The 19,294-nt window shown below is 40.6% G+C and overlaps 1 protein-coding gene across 4 annotated transcripts in view; it reads right to left on the minus strand.

The window, feature by feature from the left end:
- Positions 1-17,735: 17,735 nt before the first annotated feature.
- GREM2 (gremlin 2, DAN family BMP antagonist) overlaps positions 17,736-19,294 on the minus strand; it is a 109,319-nt gene continuing 107,760 nt past the window's right edge. For 3 of the 4 annotated variants that reach the window (XM_027614198.2, XM_027614197.2, XM_027614196.2), the window contains exon 3: positions 17,780-18,295. In XM_027614198.2, coding sequence (XP_027469999.1) covers positions 17,788-18,294 — 507 coding nt within the window. In that variant the 5' untranslated portion in view covers position 18,295 and the 3' untranslated portion in view covers positions 17,780-17,787. Of the gene's footprint in view, positions 18,296-19,294 lie in introns of all 4 variants that reach the window. The other variant, XM_027614195.2, reaches the window with a different exon arrangement.

Below are 19,294 nucleotides of genomic sequence, written 5' to 3' on the forward strand. Positions count from 1 at the left end.
GGATGTACTCTTATGTCAAGAAAACCTCCATAAACTAACAGCATCCCATACCAACTCTGGCCACCCTGTGAATGTGCTATGTAAGCTTTAAGTGCTATGATGAAGAAAAGGCAGAAGATAGCAACACTGAATATGTTTACACTCTGCTACAAAAATATGAAATTAAATATAAGTGAAAGTTTTAGGGTATTCCTTAAAATAATGGAAATAATTAAAAACACAGAAGGAATTAAACTATCCATTCAACTAAAGGCCAGAAAAGCAAGAAAAAACAAAGCAAAACAAAGTATGGTAAGAAGAGAGTGATTTGGATGCCAGGTAGGAGGACTAGGGAAGAAAAGCAATTGTCAGGACCATGCTCTGGAATCCTGTGCAACCCTTCCTTGTGTTACATCCATCAGTCATGGTCCTTTTCACTTCCCAATCAGTGAACTCAGACCTTGAGAGGCTGTATTTTTTAATTTTTGTTTTCCATGAAATGCATCTTATGCATTATGTAATCAAAAACAATAGGAAGAGGTTTAAGTTTTAAAACGGTGTGATAAAGGGAATATTTACCCCCGTCTTTTCTCAGAAATCATCCCAAAGCAATAAGGAGCAAAAGCACAAACTTCATCTTTGATTAAAATTAGAGGTATTGAAAACCCAAACCACAAATTACATGGAAGATCTTCCAAATGTATGGGTATGGAAAGAGGCAGAGAAGAGATGCTCATGGAGGCAGATCTCAGAAAAAGCCAGGAAAGTCTTCACCAAGATGAGGTCACACCCTTAGGTGCCACCTCAGAATCCTGTCTTTGCTATAATGGATGTTGGTACTTTGGCTTTAGAAGCTTCCCGGTATATGGTTTACTTTTCCTTAAAGCAGGGAGGAGGCCTAAATGTGCAATGAGACAGACAAGTAAGATTTGCAGGAAGATGTCTACCAATACAATAAGGCGGAGAAAGTTACTCTGAATTGGAGTAATAAGTGCAAGAATAAGTCATGCTCTCCACATTACTTCATAATGAAATATTTGCTAGCTTGAAACAAAGCCCAATCCTCTCCCCAACACACATCTCTCACCAAGAGCTGGTGAGTTTAACCCTGCTAAAGATTATTCGAAAATACTACAGACCAACACATTTATGAAGAGTACTACAAAAATACCAAGCAAAATACTAGCAGACACAAAGAAAAACCACAAAGAATTGGGGTTTATTTCTGGAATACCAGAATGATCATATGTATATGACTTTGCATGTTATTATGTATTTTAAAATATTTATATGTGGTGAAAAATTATGAGTTCCTCCAACTGCTAAAAAATCATTTTTGCATTCAACATAATTTTTGATGAAAAAAGCCTGGATGATGTAAATACCTCCTTAAAAGATCAAATATCTGAAGGCAAAGTCAGCTTTGACCATAATGGGAGCATTAGGAATGTTCCCATTAAGAGTTCGCAACAAGACCAGATGTCTACTTTCACCATTTCTACTTATCACTCTTCTGATGAGAGAAAAAAATTAAAAGGATAAAATTGAAAAGGTGGAGTTAAATAATTTTTATTTGCTCTTTATCAGATTATATACTCAGAAAACAAAATAATCAGCCAAAAATTTATTGGAAACCATAACAGAATGTGGTAAATTGACTAGGCAAAAAATTAACATACAGAAATCAAGAACTTTCATGTATTCAATGTCCAGTTGGAAGTTATAATTGGGAAAATTCCCCACTTAAAATAGCAGCCAAAAAAGGTGAATAGCATGGAATAAATTTAATAAATAATGTGTGAGATCTACATGAAAATAACTGAGAAACACACAAAAAATAGAAAAGCATATGATTGGTAATGTCTGTACTCCCTAAATGAATCTTTAAATTTAATGAAATCCAAATAAAAATATCAACAGAATATTTTGGGGTGTGGGATGGCAAGAACTGAAGAAGCTGATTTTAAAATTTATATATAAAAATAAATAAACAGGAACAGTCATGAAGGTTTTGGGGGGGGGAAGAGCAGTAGAAGGAGGAACTGGCCCAGCTATATATATTAAACATATTAGAAAGTGACAATAAGTATTTGTAACAGCAAAATAGTGGAAATTTCTAAATAAAGAGGTAACGTGCAGGCTTTAAAAAAGAATGAATGTGGGGCACTTTCTGTACTGTTATAAAAGACGTACAACATTTTGTTAAGAGAAAAAAAATCATGAAAAAGCTAATATCTTTGTCATTTTTGTGTGGAAAAAAACTAAGAAGCAACACTGTACAGTGCACTCCCCTTTATGTCAAAATGGGGGCAATGTGATTACTGAATCCAGAAACTAGCATACATAGATGATCTCAGGAGGCATTCATGAGGAACTGCTAATATGAGCTGCTTCTGGAGAAGGGAAACTGGTGGGCCATGGGATCTCTCCACTGTTATTTCCTTTGGTTGTTTTGGATTTTGTATAATTTTGAAAAATAAGTCAATATAGAAATATTTTATAATTTTGGGGATGTGTCTCATTTCAATTATCAGATGACACACCTATATGGTCAATTCTGTGGAATCAAGCAGACAATATGCTTTAATTTCTGATGTTTACACATCACTTTAGCAACTCTCTCAGATACTGTCCACAGGGAAGATAAGGAAAATTCTCACACTAGACCACTATGGAGATTTGTAAGGGTGGGAAGCCAACCTTGCTTGTCTGTTGCAGGAATGAAAAAAGAAAAAAAAGAAGTCAGGGTGGTCTGTAGGCCACTGGACACATTTTCTCCTATGGTGGTCTGATTGTTACAGTAACATTGGGCTTTTTATTTCACAATGGCCCATTTTGGTAATTCTTATGCAAAACCCCATTCACTTCAATTGTGGAGTTACTTCATGCAGCCCTCATTGACTTTATGTAAATGGTTCTAATTTATGGCTAAAATCCTATCATATATGGTAAATTTTCCAGAAATTAACATCACTTTCTAATCCATGCAATGGATCCCAGGACCAACCCGCTCCTTACAGGCTAATCAACAGTGAGATTTTTCTGTTGGTTTTGGGCTTTGGGGTTCCGAAACTGGCAATATGCTTAAGCCATGTTATAGTAAGCCATATCACAATAGAATTCAATTAATCTAAATTGGGCTCCATAATACTGGTTATTTCATATCCATATATTTCACTTGGTAAATGCTATCTGTAACTTGTCAGTATATCCTTAAATTAGGGAGCTCATTTTTTCAAGCAAAGGGTGAGAATCAAGAATTTTAATATTTAGTTTACAGAATTCCAGGATAAATCCAGAAATAGACCCCATCAATAGAGTGCCTTCTAGCACATGGAAAAACAGACGTGTGGTGCTTATGGGAACACAAGTTGTATATTGGTTGGCTCCTCAAATAAAACAAAAATTAGAAAAAATATACACCACCACAAAACAAAAACAGAAAGCAAAAAACTACAAGATGTAAATATTTGAATAACTCTTAAACCTTTTTGCTGAACTTTCAAACATAAAATTTAAAGTTTCCAGCCTTGATTAGACACCCAATTCATAATTTGGGATCCAGTACCTACTCCCCAGACATTAGCAATTGCATCCCTCGTATGGCCTTGGTCTTGTTAGATGAAGAATGTCCTGGCAGCAGAATTTTATGTATGGAGGTAGTGGTTAGGCACTCTTTATGTGTGCCAGGTTTTTAAACACACTTCTTTCCTTCAGGATTGGAGTTGGAGTTGGGACTCAAGCCAACAGTGCTTCATCAGGAAGGAGTGGCACTGCTCAAATAGCAGAGAGATGCACAGGACAAGGGAAGGGTAGAAGCATTGTGTAGGACAAGAGTGGCTCAGTGAAATGATAGAGGCCCCACTTTTTGTATTAGGTAGTGAGCAGACATTGCCCGAGGAAATGTCACTCGTGTCCTTTATTCCTATTCTTTCTAAGTACAGTTGATCCTTGAGCAACGTAAGGGTTAGGGGTATCAACCTTGCACAGTCAAAAGTCCACATATAACTTAACTTCTGACTCCCCCAAAACTTAACTTTTGTTAGCCTGCTGTACTGAAAGCCTGACTGATAACATAAACAGTTGATTAACACTTATTTTTTATTTGATTTAATTTAATTTAATTTAATTTTAGTATAGTTAACATACAGTGTTATATTAATTTCAGGTATACAATATTGTAATTCAACACTTCCATGCATCACCCAGTGCTCATTACAACGGGTGTGCTCCTTAATCCCCATCACCTAGTTCACCCATCCCCCCACCACCTCCCCTCTGATCACCAGCAGTGTGTTCTCTAGAGTTAAGAGTCTGTTTCTTGGTTTTTCTCTCCCTTTTTGTTTTCCTTTGCTCATTTGTTTTGTTTCTTAAATTCCACGTATGAGTGAAAATGGTATGGTATTTGTCTTTCTCTGATTGACTAATTTTGCTTAACATTATACTCTAGCTCCACCCTTGTCATTGCAACTGGCAAGATTTCATTCTTTTTTTATGGCTGAATAATATTCAATTTGTGTGTGTGTGTGTGTGTGTGTGTGTGTGTGTGTGTGTGTGTGTGTGTATCACTCTATTCATTCATCTGTCAATGGACACTTGGGCTGCTTCCATATTTTGGCTATAATAGATAATGCTGCTATAAACTTTGGGGTGCATACATTCCTTTGAATTAATATTTTTGTATTCTTTGGGTAAATACCTAGTAGTTTGATTGTTGGATTCTATTTTTAACTTTTTGAGAAACCTTCATACTGTTTTCCAGAATGGCTGCATCAGTTTGCATCCCCACCAACAGTGTAAGAGGGTTTCCTTTTGCTCCACATCCTCTCCAACATTTTTTGTTTCTTGTGTTTTTCATTTTAGCCATTCTGACAGGTGTGAGGTGATAGTCTCGTTGTAGTTTTGATTTGTATTTCCCTGATGATCAGTGATGTTGAGCATTTTTTCATGTGTTTATTGGCCATCTAGATGTCTTCTTTGGAGAAATGTCTGTTCATGTCTTGTGCCCATTTTAATTGGATTGTTCGTTTCTTGGGTGTTGAGTTGTGTAAGTTCTTTATCTATTTTGGATACTAACTCTTTATCAGATATGTCATTTGCAAATATCTTCTCCCATTCAGTAGGCTGATTTTTGGTTTTGTTAATTGTTACTCTGCTGTGCAGAATCTTTTTATTTTGATGTGGTCCGAATAGTTTATTTTTGTTTTTATTTCCCTTGCCTCAGGAAACATATTAGACAAATGTTGCTATGGCCAATGTCAGAGAAATTACTGCCTGGGCTCCCTTCGAGGATTTTTATGGTTTCAGGATTCACATTTAGGTCTTTAGTCCATTTTGAATTTATTTTTGTGTATGGTATAAGGAAGTGGTCCAGTTACATTCTTTTGCATGTAGCTATCCAGTTTTCCCAACACCATTTGTTGAAGAGACTTTCTCTTTCCCATTGGATATTCTGTTCTCTTTTGTCAAAGATTAATTGGCCATATAATGGTGGATTTATTTCTGGGTTCTCTATTCTGTTCCGTTGATCTGTGTGTCTATTTTTGGGCCCGTACCATACTCTTTTGATTACTACAGCCTTGTAAAATAACTTGAAGCCTGGAATTGTGATACCTCCAGCTTTGCTTTTCTTTTTCAAAATTGCTTTGGCTAGTCTGGGTTTCTTGTGCGTCTATATAAATTTTAGGATGGTTTGTTCTAGTTCTGTGAAAATGCTATTGGTATTTTGATAGGGATTGCATTAAATCTGTAGATTTCTTTGGGTAGTACAAACATTTTAACGATACTTGTTCTTCCAATCCATGAGCATGGAATGTCTTTCCATTTCTTTGCCTTGTCTTCAGTTTCTTTCACCAGTGTTGCATATTTTTCAGAGTACAGGTCTTTCACATCTTTGTTTAGGTTTATTTCTAGGTATCTTGTTATTTGGGGTGCAGTTGTAAATGGGATTGATTTCTCAATGTCTCTTTCTGCTGTTTCATTGTTAGTGTATAGAAGTGCAACAGATTTCTGCGTGTTGATTTTGTATCCTGTGACTGTACTGAATTCATTTATCAGTTCTAGCAATTTTTTGGTGGGGTCTTTAGGATTTTTTAATATATAGTATCATGCCATCTGTACACAGTGAAAGTATTGCTTCTTCCTTACCAATTTAGATGCCTTTTTATTTCTTCTTCTTGTTTGATTGCTGTAGCTAGGACTTTCAGTACTATGTTGAATAAAAGTGGCGATAGTGGATGTCCTCGTCTTATCTCTGACCTTAGGGGGAAAGCTCTCAGTTTTTCCCCATTGAGTTTGATGCTTGTTGTGGATTTTCAATATGCTGCCTTTATTATGTTGAGGCATGTTCTGTAGAAACCTACTTTGTTGAGGGCTTTTATCATGAATGGGTTGTTGTACTTTGTCAAAGGCTTTTTCTGTGTCTATTGAAATGATCATATGGTTTTAGCCTTTCTCTTATTGATGTGATGTATCATGCTGATTGCTTTGTGAATATTGAACTACCTTTGCATCCTGGAAATAAATCCCACTTGATTTTGGTGAATGATTTCTTTAATGTATTGGATTTGGTTTGTTAGTATTTTATTGAGGATTTTTGCATCTATGTTCATCAGAGATATTGGCCTGTAATTCTCTTTTTTATAGTGTCTTTGGTTTTGTTATCCAGGTGATACTGTCCTCATAGAACGAATTTCGGTATTTCTTTGTTCTTCTATTTTTTGGAATAGTTTAAGTAGAAAAGGTATTAAGTCTTCTTTAAATGTTTGATAGAACTTTCATGGGAAGCTATCTGGTCCTGGACTTGTGTTTGCTGGGGATTCGATTTCCTTGCTGGCAATTGGTCTGTTCAAATTTTCTATTTTTTTTTTGCTTCAGTTTTGGTAGGCTATATGTTTCTAGGAATTTATCTGTTTCTTGTCAGTTGTCTAATTTGTTGGCCTGTAGTTTCTCATAACATTCTCTTATAATTGTTTGTATTTCTGTGGTGTTTGTTATTATTTCTTCTCTTTCATTTCTGATTTTGTTTATTTGAGTCCTTTCTCTCTTTCTCTCTTCTCTTTTGATGGTGATTCTGGCTAGAGGTTTATCAACTTTGTTGATCTTTTCAAAGAACCAGCTCCTAGTTTCATTGATCTGTTCTATTGGTTTCTTGTTTGTTTTGTTTTGTTTTAGTTTGTACATCATTTATTTCTGCTCTAAGTGTTATTATTTCCTTCCTTCTGATTTGGAGTTTTATGCTTTTCTTTTTCCAGCTCCTATAGGTGTAAGGTTAGACTGTTTGAGATTTTTCTTGTTTTTTGAGGTAGGCCTGTATTGCTATAAACTTCCCTCTTAAAACTACTTTTGCTGCATCTCACAGGTTTTTGGACCATTGTGTTTTCTTTCATTTGCATTTGTTTCCATGTACTTTTTTATTTTTTCTTTGATTTCTTGGTTGATCCATTCATTGTTCAGTAGCATGTTATTTAATGTCCATGTATTTGTGGCCTTTCCAGGTTTTGTCTTGTGGTTGATTTCTAGTTTCACAGCATTGTGTATAGAAAAGATGCATGGTATGACTTCAATATTTTTTTAAAGATTTTATTTATTTATTTGAAAGAGAGAGCACACACAAAGAGAGAGTGAGAGAGAGAAGCAGACTGCCCGCTGAGTGGAGAGCCTGACATGGGGTTCCATCCTAGGACCCTGAGATCATGACCTGAGCCCAAGGCAGATGATTAACCAACTGAGACACCCAGATGCCCCTAACTTTGATATTTTTGAGTTTGTTGGGGCCTGTTTTGTGGCTTAATATGTGATCCATTCTGGAGAATGTTCTATGCGCCCTTGAAAAGAATATATACATATTCTGCTGTTTTAGGATGGAATGTTCTGAATATATCTGTTAAATCCATCCACCCAGTGTGTCATTCAAAGCCACTGTTTCCTTCTTGATCTTCTGTTTGGATGATGTGTCCATCAATGTAAATGGGGTGTTAAAGTCCCCTACTGTTATTGTATTACTATTGATTAGTTCCTTAACTGTTTTATGTTGTTTGGATGCTTCCGTGTTGGGTGCATATATATTTACAATTGTTATATCTTCTTGTTGGTTTGTTCCCTTTATGATTATATAATGTCCTTGTTTGTCTCTTTTTACAGACTTTGTTTTAAAGTCTGTTTAAATATAAGTATTGCTTACTGATATAAGTATTGCTACTCTGGCTTTCTTTTGACATCCATTGGCATGATATATTTCTCCATCCCCTCACTTTCAATCTGCAGTTGTCTTTAGGTCTAAAAAGAATTTCTTGTAGGTAGCATATAGATGGGTCTTATTTTTTTTTTCATCCACTCTGTCACAGCTTATAGCCTTATAGAGTTTCCTTTGTATATAAGTGTCTTTTTTTCTCTTGCAATCTTTAAAATTCTTTCCTTGTTACTTTTTTTTTCAATTTTAATTACTATGTGTCTTGGGGTGGACCTCCTTGGATTGAATTTGTTGGGGGCTCTCTGTGCCTCCTGAATCTGGATTCTGTTCCCCTCCCCATGTTTGGGAATTTTTCAGCTATTATTTCTTCAAATACCTTTTCTGTCCCCCTTTCTCTCTGTTCTCATTCTCAGATCCCTATAATGCAAATGCTGTTATGCTTGATGGAGTCACTGAGCTCTCTAAGTCTAGTCTCATTATGTGGTATTGGTTTCTCACCTGTTCAGCTTGACCATTACTCTATCCTCCAGGTCCCTGATACATTCCTATAGCCTACTATTTATTCCATCTATCATATTTTTAATTTCACTGATTGAGTTCTTCATCTCTGATATGTTATTTTTTTATCTCTTTGTCAAGGGTCTCACTGATGTCCTCCACCCTTTTCTGAAGTCCAGTGTGTATCTTTATAATCATTACTTCAAATTCTCTATCAGGCACATTACTTATTTCTGTTTTGCTTAGATCTCATATTGTGATTTTGTCTTGTTCTTTCATTTGGGACATGTTTTTCTGTCTCCTCATTTTGTCTACCTCTCTGTGTCTGTTTCTGTGTGTTAGGAAAGTCAGCTATGTCTTCTGCTTTTAAAAGTAGTGGCTTTATGAAGAAGAGGTTCTGTAATGTCCTGCAGTGTAGTGTTCCCTATTCACCAGAACCTGGCACTTCAGAGGAGTCTCCTATGTGTGTTGCTTGCATCCTACTATTGTGTCTGGGTAGCTTTTCCTTTCAGTCCAGATGTCTGCACTGACTCTGCCTATTGTGGGCTGTGCTTGCTCTCTGTGATGTTAGGGAGACCCAGGCATCTATGGGGGCATGATTGCAGAAGGGCTGGGGGTGAGGCAGCAGTATTAGAAAAGATTTGTAATGTTTTTTATTTAAATTCCAGTTAGTTAACATACAGTGTAATATTAGTTTCAGGTATACAAGATAGTGATTCAACACTTCCATACCACACCTGGTGCTCATCACTAGTACACTCCTTCATCCCCAGCACCTATCTTACCCGGCGCCCCACCAGTGCCCCCCCCACCGCCCATGACCATCAGGTATTAGAAACTTCGCACTAAGCTGCTAGTCCTAGGCCATATCCTACACAGCCTAGGGAGTGAGTGGTGGTGGCGCGTGCTGTGTCTGTGTGCGGGGCAGCTGGGCAGAGCGTGTGTGTGGCATTACCAAATTTGCACTGAGCTGTTAGTCCTAGGCTGGATCCCTTAAAGCACAGTGCATGGTGTGTTGAGGCAGTGGCTGGGCAGGGTGCATGCGCAGCATTAACAAAATTTGTGATGAGCCCAGGGCTGAGGCCAGAGGCTTGGGGTGGGCAAGTCCTCAGGAGAATTTGTGGGCAGGGTACACTGCTAGCCCATTAGGTAGCAAATGCTGTGCAGCATCACCTCCTGCAGACGGCTCTGTGTTTCTGCTGGGGGGCAGGGGAGGAAAATGGAAACTGCCAGCTCCTTTTTTCCTGGAGAAGTCCCCCAGCACACTCCAAAATCAGTATAAACATATCTCCCTCCCATTGTGCAAACTGTCACTTCTATGTTTCCTCTCCATGGGCTGTGTGGTCTCTTTAAGGGCAGGGACCAGGCTCTCACTAGCCCTCCAGGCTCACCCAGTGCTGCTGAGTCAGCTGACTTTCAAAGCTCCAGGCTCCAAGTCCCGCTGGTTATACAAGCTCTGGAATCCAGCCCCTCTGGATTTCAAGGCCAGAAGTTATAGGGATTTGTTTTCCCTGTGTGGTCTCCCTGGTGCTTTCCCCTCCCTGTACCCACAGTGCCCTCCTCCTGCGGGCAGCTCCAGCCCACCCTCTCTGCCCTTCCTAACCTCTCAGATGCAGCTTTGTCTCTACATTTGTTTGTGGAGTGTGTTCTGCCAGTCTTTGGATAGCTCTCCAGTTTATTTACTTGGAAGTGAGAGTTACCTAGTTGTAAACGTGGAATGAGGTGAGCTTGGGGTCCTCCTACTCTGCCATCCACCCAAGGGAGTCAACACATATTTTTAATGTTATCTGTATTATATACTGTTTTCTTACAATAAAGTAAGCCAGAGAAAAGAAAATGTTATTAAGTAAATCATGAGAAAGAGAAAATGTATTTTGCAGTACTGTCCTGTATTTATTGAAAAAGAAGTCCATGTATAAGTGGGCCTGCACAGTTCAAACCTGTGTTGTTTTCAAAGGTCATCTGTATTTCCAAAGGTAACTTTGTCTTTTATTCCCTTATTCTCTCTCTCTCTTTTGGAAGTAACTCTGTTCATGAATTTAGTCATGGTTTTTTTGCTTCTAGCTTGTCACTTGATTGGAGTCTTATTTCTTCAAATGGGATAGTTTTATTTAGATTATTTCACTATCACTGCAGACCTAACATCTCCAAAAACCCATGTCATCACCTGACTTGTATGGGTTCCCCATACTCCTCTTTAGTCACCAAATTCTGCAAATATTTCATATATTTGTCTCTTTCTTTCAGATTCAATTCTGAATCTGGCCCTGTCTGGCCCTAATCTTCCATCTAAGTTCTTGTAAGAGCTGAGCTGGGCTGTCTGGATATGGATTCTGCTCCCTCCAGTCATCTTGCATATTGTGACTAGAATGATCCTCAGTCAAATTTCTCAACAATTTTCTATTTCGCGTAAAATCAAGTGGAACCTCCTTTGCTTCTCTTTCAAGGTCATCCACATTCTTTACTCTCTGTTTCCCCTTCCTCCCAAAATCAACTCTCTTCCCACCCCCACCCCCGCCCCTGCCAACACACATGCTAAGGTGAATATTATGAGATCCACTCAGATACCCTCTTCAGGGCTGATGCACCCATCCCAACCCACATCACCTCCTGACCCCAATGAATTAGTCACCTGCTGATGGCTCAAAACTCTATCCCTTACTAAGAGTTGTCCTTAGTGCAAGAGAATGCATTCTTCCTCCAGGGGATTCCCTGAAGCCCGTGACTGGCTGATGTGGGATCCAAATCCCTGTCCTCCTTGCTGCAATTTGGGACCACTCTAATCACCATCCCAGCACCAGAACTCTGCATAGGATCAGATGGAGCCTCAATTGCAACCAGATTAATTTTTCTGCTACACAATCCTATTTCCTCATTCCCTTATAGGTCTGTGTTCTGAAATTATTCCCCAATAAACCTTCTGCCTAAACAGTTTGTCTCAGAGTTTGAGAGACCAGTCTAAGATAGGCAGTTCCAGGAGTGGTCCAGAAAGTGTACTCTAAAACAGGATTTGGAGATGGATCACTTGCCAGTAAATTGCCAGAGATATCCCCTGGCATACTGTAGCATGCACTGTTAATATTTTTCCCGGGAATAAAGTGAGGTGGGTTGTTTGTGAGGGGACTCCTGTCTGGTGCAGTACTTGTGGTGCTCAAGAATTATAAGGTACACCACATAAAAAAAAAAAGAATTACAAGGTATAGTGTGACTATTACAGACTTTGGAATTGGGTAACAACTTCCAAGTGGCATAGATTTATTGAAGAGATTAAAAAAAAGACTTAGGGTGATTGAATACCAGTTCATTCAGAATATGAAAACAATGTGGTCTCTGGCAGAGTTTAATTAAGCCCTAGTCTCCTACAGTCAGGCAGACTCAATTGTAGAAGTAGTGCTATTTCAGAAAAGTTTGGATTCTTAGTTCCAGCAAGACTTCTGTGCCAAGGTTAAGATCCTAATAAGGAAGGATTGAAATCCTAAAAATGGGATGAGAATACCTTGATAAATGTTGTCAAGAATCTCAAACTCCTCTATTCCTCTGAACTTGATAGGCCTGTTGTTAGACACCCACCCCTACTCGTGATGTGCTGGGTTAGCTAAAGGATAAGAGCAAAGTCACTGCAGGAGCCAGGTTAAGTAAGTATGGGATTGTGTTCTGAAGGTGCTGGATCAAGGAGGGGGAGCAGAGGGTTAAGCTAGGTATCACCATGGGAGCAGTCTCCCATGATTCAAGATTTACCACTGTGGCAAATACCCCAGGGACGTGATAGGGTACTATCATGATTCTTAGAGTATCACAAAAACTGATCCATATTCAATGAAATAAAAATGCAAGAGCTTCTATGATGGATGGTGGAGGAAATGATCCTCAGGCTCAGAGAAGTGGGCATGCTAAGGTACATCTGTTATGTAAAGCTAAAAAACCCACCAGCCAATACAGTCCCAGGAAAGTCTGTGTTCAGCAAAGCAATGTACTTGTTTTAGGAGCAGCACGGTACTGAGAAGTTCAGTTGTCTGTAGCCCAGGGCTAACAGTAGGAAGAGATGCTGTTAAAAAACTAGGCTCCCTGATGTACCTGAGAATAACAAGATCTCAAGATAATATAAGCCAGGTGCCAGTGCTTAACTTTCAGGAGTATTGTGGGCACAACTGTTGCAAGGAGTTATGGGATTGGAGTGGCATCCAGAGAGTCCCAACTGGGAGTTGATTAACAGAACATGGTATTCCTGGATATGAGATAGATGGGCTGTCAACAAGGGTATTGCTTAATTTATATAGTCAAAAGAAATCAATGATGGATTATCAGAGACAGAGGGCAGTATCTCAGTAAAAAAAATCACAATTCCTTGCTCAGTTTCCAGATCAGATTGGAACCCATTGACTGAAGGAGGGGCTGATTCTTTAGAAGTCAGGACCCTTTAATACCAGGGCAGATATATTTATTTGTTATTCCTCTGGTACTTAACCAGGGGAGTTAAGACTAGTTACTCAGGTAAATGTGCTATGCGGACAAAAGAGGAATACTCAGAACTTTTGAAGGTTATTGAACACTGGTTTTGAATTCACAAATATCCGGAGACCCAGTAAACCAACACCACTGCATATTAAAATGAGGGGTATATAAAGGCTATCAGAGTCCTAGCCCGTCTGATTCTCAGAGGGCCTCTACTCTATTGACCAATTTGGTGGTCCTTCTCCTAATCTCCAAATGCACAATTGAAAGGGACACACTTGGTAGTTTGAAGAACCCTCACAATGATTCCTTGATTTCTTGAATAAGAACTATTGTAGTGGGGAGGGGCAAGTAGAAGTTTCTGAAACTTCCTACCCCAGAAAAAAGAGTAAATGAAAAACAATGCTGAATTCCAAAGGGGATGAAGTAAACTAATGAAACTTTCAAAGAGTTGAATATTATGATAACTCCTACCATACCCCAGGCAAGCTCTTGCAAAAATCAAATAAGAACAAGGCAGGTGATAAGACAGTAGCCCCAGTTGCAGCTACTGTGCTCAATGTATTTTTTGTTTGTTTGTTTTTGGTTTTGTTTTGCTAGAACAGGTTAAAATAGCCTCCAGCACTTGATCTAGCAAATGTGTTTCTAGCCACACTTATCAGGAACAAGAAGTGGATGCCATTGGCATTCCCTTGGGATAAACGATGGTTTATGGTCTTGCCCTCAAGTCTATGCAAGTTTCTTACACCCTTTATCAAGATGTAATCTGAAATAACCTGGATTTTATGGACATTCTGTAAAATGTCATATTGATTCACCATATGATTGGCATCATGTAATAGGACCAGATGAGAGATATGGGGCCAGTATATTGGAGGTCTTGGTTTATACATAATATATACACCAAACTCTAAGGTTTATACATTATAAACCTTAGAGAATAGGCAGTAAATCTTACAAAGATTCATAAGATTTCTGACTCCAGACAAGATGGAGTAGACACATTCTGCCTATGCCTCCCACTAAAGACTCTGGAATATATATATATCTCAAACATAATAAGGCTCTAAAAGTTGGGGGAAAAGAGGTAGATCAGGTAGGAACCTTGGGATCCAAGGAATGACATTAAAGCGATTTCCCTGGCTTCCCCTACCCCCAACTCCCCTTATGTATCCCAGACTGAGTGGTAGAGAAATCAGCAACTCAGAAATGCCAAAGGATACAATCATCACCCCCACCACAAAAACTACTTGGTTTCCCATTTTTCCCTCTTGGTAAATGGCCTGCTGTGTTTGAGAAGTAGTGGCAGTGGAATTGGGTGAAGAGGGTAGCAAGGGTGGGTGGAGGTTAAGAAGGATTCAAATGATAACCTGATGATCAATAAATTTTAACTGTATTTTATGATTTGGTCATATTGGTTATCTTGTATGTAGAGCTAATCATCAGTGGTGATAAGTCAATCATCACATGAGCTTTCTAGGAATACATACATTCTAAGTTGTTCACTCAATAGCACAAATTCATTTTCATTGACTTTATAACTTAAAAATCTATTGGCCGACTTCAGAAACAAGTGAACTGAAATACCTTAGCCTCATTTAAGTGGAATATTCTGTCCCATTTAATAAACTAAGATAAATTATTATTAAGTTAAATTTAATTCCTTTGAAGTCCATACAGTAAATCAATCATATGCAATTTTATTATAGTGTTTATTGTTTTATTGGTAATTGAATTACTTGAATGGGATATAAGTCAATTAGTTGAAAAATAGAGACACTGTGAAACTAAAAAGTATTTAAATTAAGAAATGTTGAAACATGTGAAAAGTGAATGTGAAAATGGACAAAACTCAGGACAAGTTCTGGCTTGTTGAAGAGATAACTGTGGTGACCTGGGCATTACAAGTAAGATGAACTTCTATTTGCAGCAGTTTCTCAACACTTCCTCATTCAGTATTTCTTATTCAAAGAGCACAATGAGAAGAGCTTAAGAATTCTGTCTTCAGCTGCTGAGCAATCTGTAAGAGGCTTGGAAACTCCCCAAGACCAGGATTGAGAGCCATCCCCATCACCTCTGCTCCTTGAATGCCTGATTCTGATTCTCTTTGAAGATGCCAGGTCCCAAAGGAGGTTGCAGGATGTAGGCTAAGGGTTGAACTCACCATGACGGGACAAAAGCACTCTGAACACACAGTGCTTTCTTCATTGCCCACTGAAACAAATTCTGAATTCCATTTTTATGGCACATCACACCAGGATCACATATAATCCTAGAGTATCTTTATTTGTTCTATAATTTAATAGTACACCTATAAAATAATTACATTATACTTAGAGCTTTTCTTCATTTATAAACAAAAAAACAATTAAATACAATTTGAGCCATTATAAGGTAAACTTTGTACATATAAGAACCCCCAGAAGGAGCTTCACACTGCAGCATATCATATTGCTTCTATTGCTACACCCAAAATTGGGTTCAAAGAGAGTGTGCTCATGTTTGTATTCTGTGAGTTCATAGCTTAATCCTTCCTCTATCTGTGCGGGTTATGTGTTAATAAAATGACAGGGTTGGCTTTGCAGTCAGCCAGAGACTCCCATCCACTCCCACCCTACTCCACTCCATTGGCCTCTGTTAGGGTCATGTGGACCTCCTTCCTTTACAGCTTTTCTGCTGTGTGTTCTGCACTGAATCTGACTTGAGGTTTTCTATTCAATGCAAAATTAATTTCTGAACTTGGACACACTCTCCACTCTTTCTTTCCATCCCAAGGTTCCAGCCTTCAAGGATTTCTGTTGAGTTCTGCCTCCTGATTTAGGGCTGTATATACCCATTTCTAAAACCACCAATACCCCTTTTTACAACAGCACATTCTGCTCAGGGCTCATGGAGCTACAGAAGAGACAGAAATGAAACCTGCAGTGTAGAGGCAGGAAATGGAGTCAGGGACACACACCTTGATCTCCAGGTGAATGCGCCTAGACCTGCCCCCATCACTGTCTAATGTCAGGAAGCCTCAGTCCCTCAAGCAGTTTGTAGAGGGTCCCACAAACCTGGAAATGGGCCTTTCTGAGTGCCCTTGGCAGCAGTACTTGAGACTCGGTGCTCAGAAATTACCAATGAAAGGTTTTCAAAGTATGCTGATTCCCACCAACATCTCATTCACATTTATCAGATTCCATAAACATTACTCACAGGGAAGCCTCTGTGGGGCAATTTAGCAAAGGGACCGAAACTAAGTATAATTTTGCAAGAAAATAAATTATGTCAGCTTTGTTATGCCAAGAGACTACAACATAAAAACCTTATTGATTCCTTATAAAAATAAAAGGTAAGCTGATGTTTGATCATCCTTTAAAAAAAAAGTCCATTCTTTGAAAAGGAAGCTTCTGTAGGATAGCTTAACTAGATTTCTATTCTATATATTTTATCTTTTACTTTTTCCTACACCACAAAGTGACCTGACTCCTTATATATTTAAATATTTCTCTTTTACCAGGAAATATTCTTTTTCGTTTAGTGTCATGGTAGTAAAATAGTAGACCTTCTCACACCACATATGCATATTAAACATCACAGGGCTTTTGAGTTCCCTGTTGATGACTTCCCAGTGAGTCCCCTCCCTACACCCATCCATCCCAACCCACTTCCTACCTTGTGCTGCAATGCTTCAGTACCTTCAGTGAAATATTATTCATTGTAAAATCACAATGTAAAATCACCTGCCTTCTCCCTGCCCAATCTAAGAATAGGTGCATGACAGTGAACTGCTGACCAAGCATTATTACTGAGTGAACCCCCCTGTGAGCCTTACTCAGAATGGTGCTGCAAAGCCAGAGTCCAAACTCGTGAAACAATACATGGATAGGTCTATAGTGCTTTTGAACAGCTCTTTACAATACAGGTCAATTACAAAACCAGCGTTAATATGAAGACCTTGTGTGTAATAATATTCTAATTGCAGCGATAATAGCATGCACACCAGAGTTCATCTGAGTCCACGGATGTGGGGGGGGGGACGTGAGCAAGAAGAGGTGGTGGTGGCTGGGAGTGGGGAGAGTATGGCCTGCTGTGAGCAAGGTCCCCAGGGAAGCCCATTTCATGATCCCAGTGGCTCAAGTCGTCTTCTCGGCTATCGGGTTTGTTAGGAGAACCTCCCTGTGTACGGACGTCGTCCAGATCCGCATCACAGCAGCGCGAGGGCAGCCCTCCCTTCACCGGGGAACCTCGCAGCCGGAGGGCCCCGGGCCCAGCGGGAGAGGGGTGAGGGCCGCATCCTTCACTTCCTGGGAAAAGGGGAGCTGGAGTGTAGGGTGAGGCCCGGGAAAGACTCGCTTTTCCACATGGTGGAAACATCAATGCCACATCGGCAGCGCAGCCCCAGAAAGGCCCCTCTCCGACCCCTGGCTGGTGGGCAGTGGGTTTTCAGCCGCGGCCCGCAGGCCTGAAACGCAGCCTGTTGGGGACGCCCAGGAGGGGCCCGCGGTCGGCCGGGAACACACCAGCGAAGCTCCCCTTGCGGCGTGCGCGTGTGACAAGGGCGCCGCCGGCCCCGGGAAACGTGCTTGCGGCGGAGGGGGCCACCGGGCAGCGCGTGCGTGGGCTCAGAGGACGGGGGCGGCGGCGGCGGCGCGCAGAGCGGGCTGCGTCCCGCCGCGGGGGCTTCACTGCTTATCCGAGTCGCTCAGGTTCACCGACATGCACCGACACTGCTTCACCTTCTGGATCTTCTTGAGTCGGAAGGGAGGGTCCATCCCAGGGCATTCGAGCTCCACGAGGACGGAGGTGACGCGCTGGGGCTTGCAGAAGGCGCACGACTGGAAGGACTCCTCCTCCTTGCGGACGTGGCGCGGGATGTAGAAGGAGTTGCACTGGCCGTAGCAGAAGCGGTTGAGGATGGTGCGGCTGCGGCAGCCTTCCTCGCTCACCGTCTGCCGCAGCGGCTGCGTCTTGCACCAGTCACTCTTGAGGTACTTGCGTTCGGTGACCACCAGGGCCTCCTGGCTGGAGGCCAACACCTCCTTGATCTGGTGCTGCCATCGCTCCGAGTGGTTGCTGCTGCCGTCCTTGTAGGGCGAGGGGATGGCGCCCGCAGGCCGGTTCTTGCGGGCCTCCGCCACCTTCACCAGCACGGCCACCAGGCACAAGGACAGGGAGAGCTTCCAGAACATCCTGCAACGAAAGAAGAGCGAGAGCGTTTGGCTGGGGCGGGTGCTGGGTTTGCTGGTTTCATTAGGAGGAGCTGCAGTCCGGTGGGGCAGCTGGGAAGTGAGAGGGCTTAGAGGCCACCTGCGGACAGCAAGGATGCTCTCCGAAATGCTTCCCGAGGGCAAGGCGAGGGACGCAAGGGTAAGTAGAAAAGAAGACAGAACACGTACACATGTTGAACAGCTACGGAAGAATTACAAAGCAAAGGTCGCCAAAACTAGCCCACGCCGGTTTGCCGCAGTGCCAGTAAGAGTTAACAAAGTTTACTGCATTTTCATGCAGTACCTGAGCAGTGCTGTCCTATGCACAGGACGTGTATACCTCATTTGATCCTCAAAAGAGTTTTAAGTTGGACGTTATTATAACTACATTACAGTGAAGGAAACTGAGGCCCACAGACGTTAGTAATTTGCCCAAGGTTGCACAATAACTGAGAAATGTCCAGGAGCCAACCATCTCCCTCCGGAGCCACCAAAAATAACTACGAGAGGTGGATCTGATCAGGAATATTAGCAACAAGTAAAGGAAAGGTGGGCGTGGTTCACAAGTTTCTTCAAAATGAGTACTAAATTTAGGAATGGACACAGATCAGGGAAAGTAATATTTACACCTCTGGTAATTGTTAGGAATCCAAAATTACATTTAACATCTGCGCAAAGATATTCAAGTTAATTCAAGTGAGTCATGAATTAGATTCTTGTAGTGGAAACCACGGTCCAGTCGTGGAAGGAATTGCCAAGGAATTGCCAAGGTTGTATTAAAACTGCCTTAGACAATGCAGTGGTAACCCACATGAATAGAATAGTTCTTCTGTGTTATAGGGCCTCGTTACCCAAGTGTGCAGGGAGCTAGAGCTAGAGAGAAACTTACTTTGAATCATGTCCTGTACGAAGCAAACCAAGTCTGACTGAAAGATGGACTTCTTTGAAGTTTAATTCATAGTTTCCATTGTTATATTTCCAC

Source organism: Zalophus californianus, chromosome 10, assembly GCF_009762305.2.
Source record: "Zalophus californianus isolate mZalCal1 chromosome 10, mZalCal1.pri.v2, whole genome shotgun sequence".
NCBI classification, from domain to species: Eukaryota; Metazoa; Chordata; class Mammalia; order Carnivora; family Otariidae; genus Zalophus; species Zalophus californianus.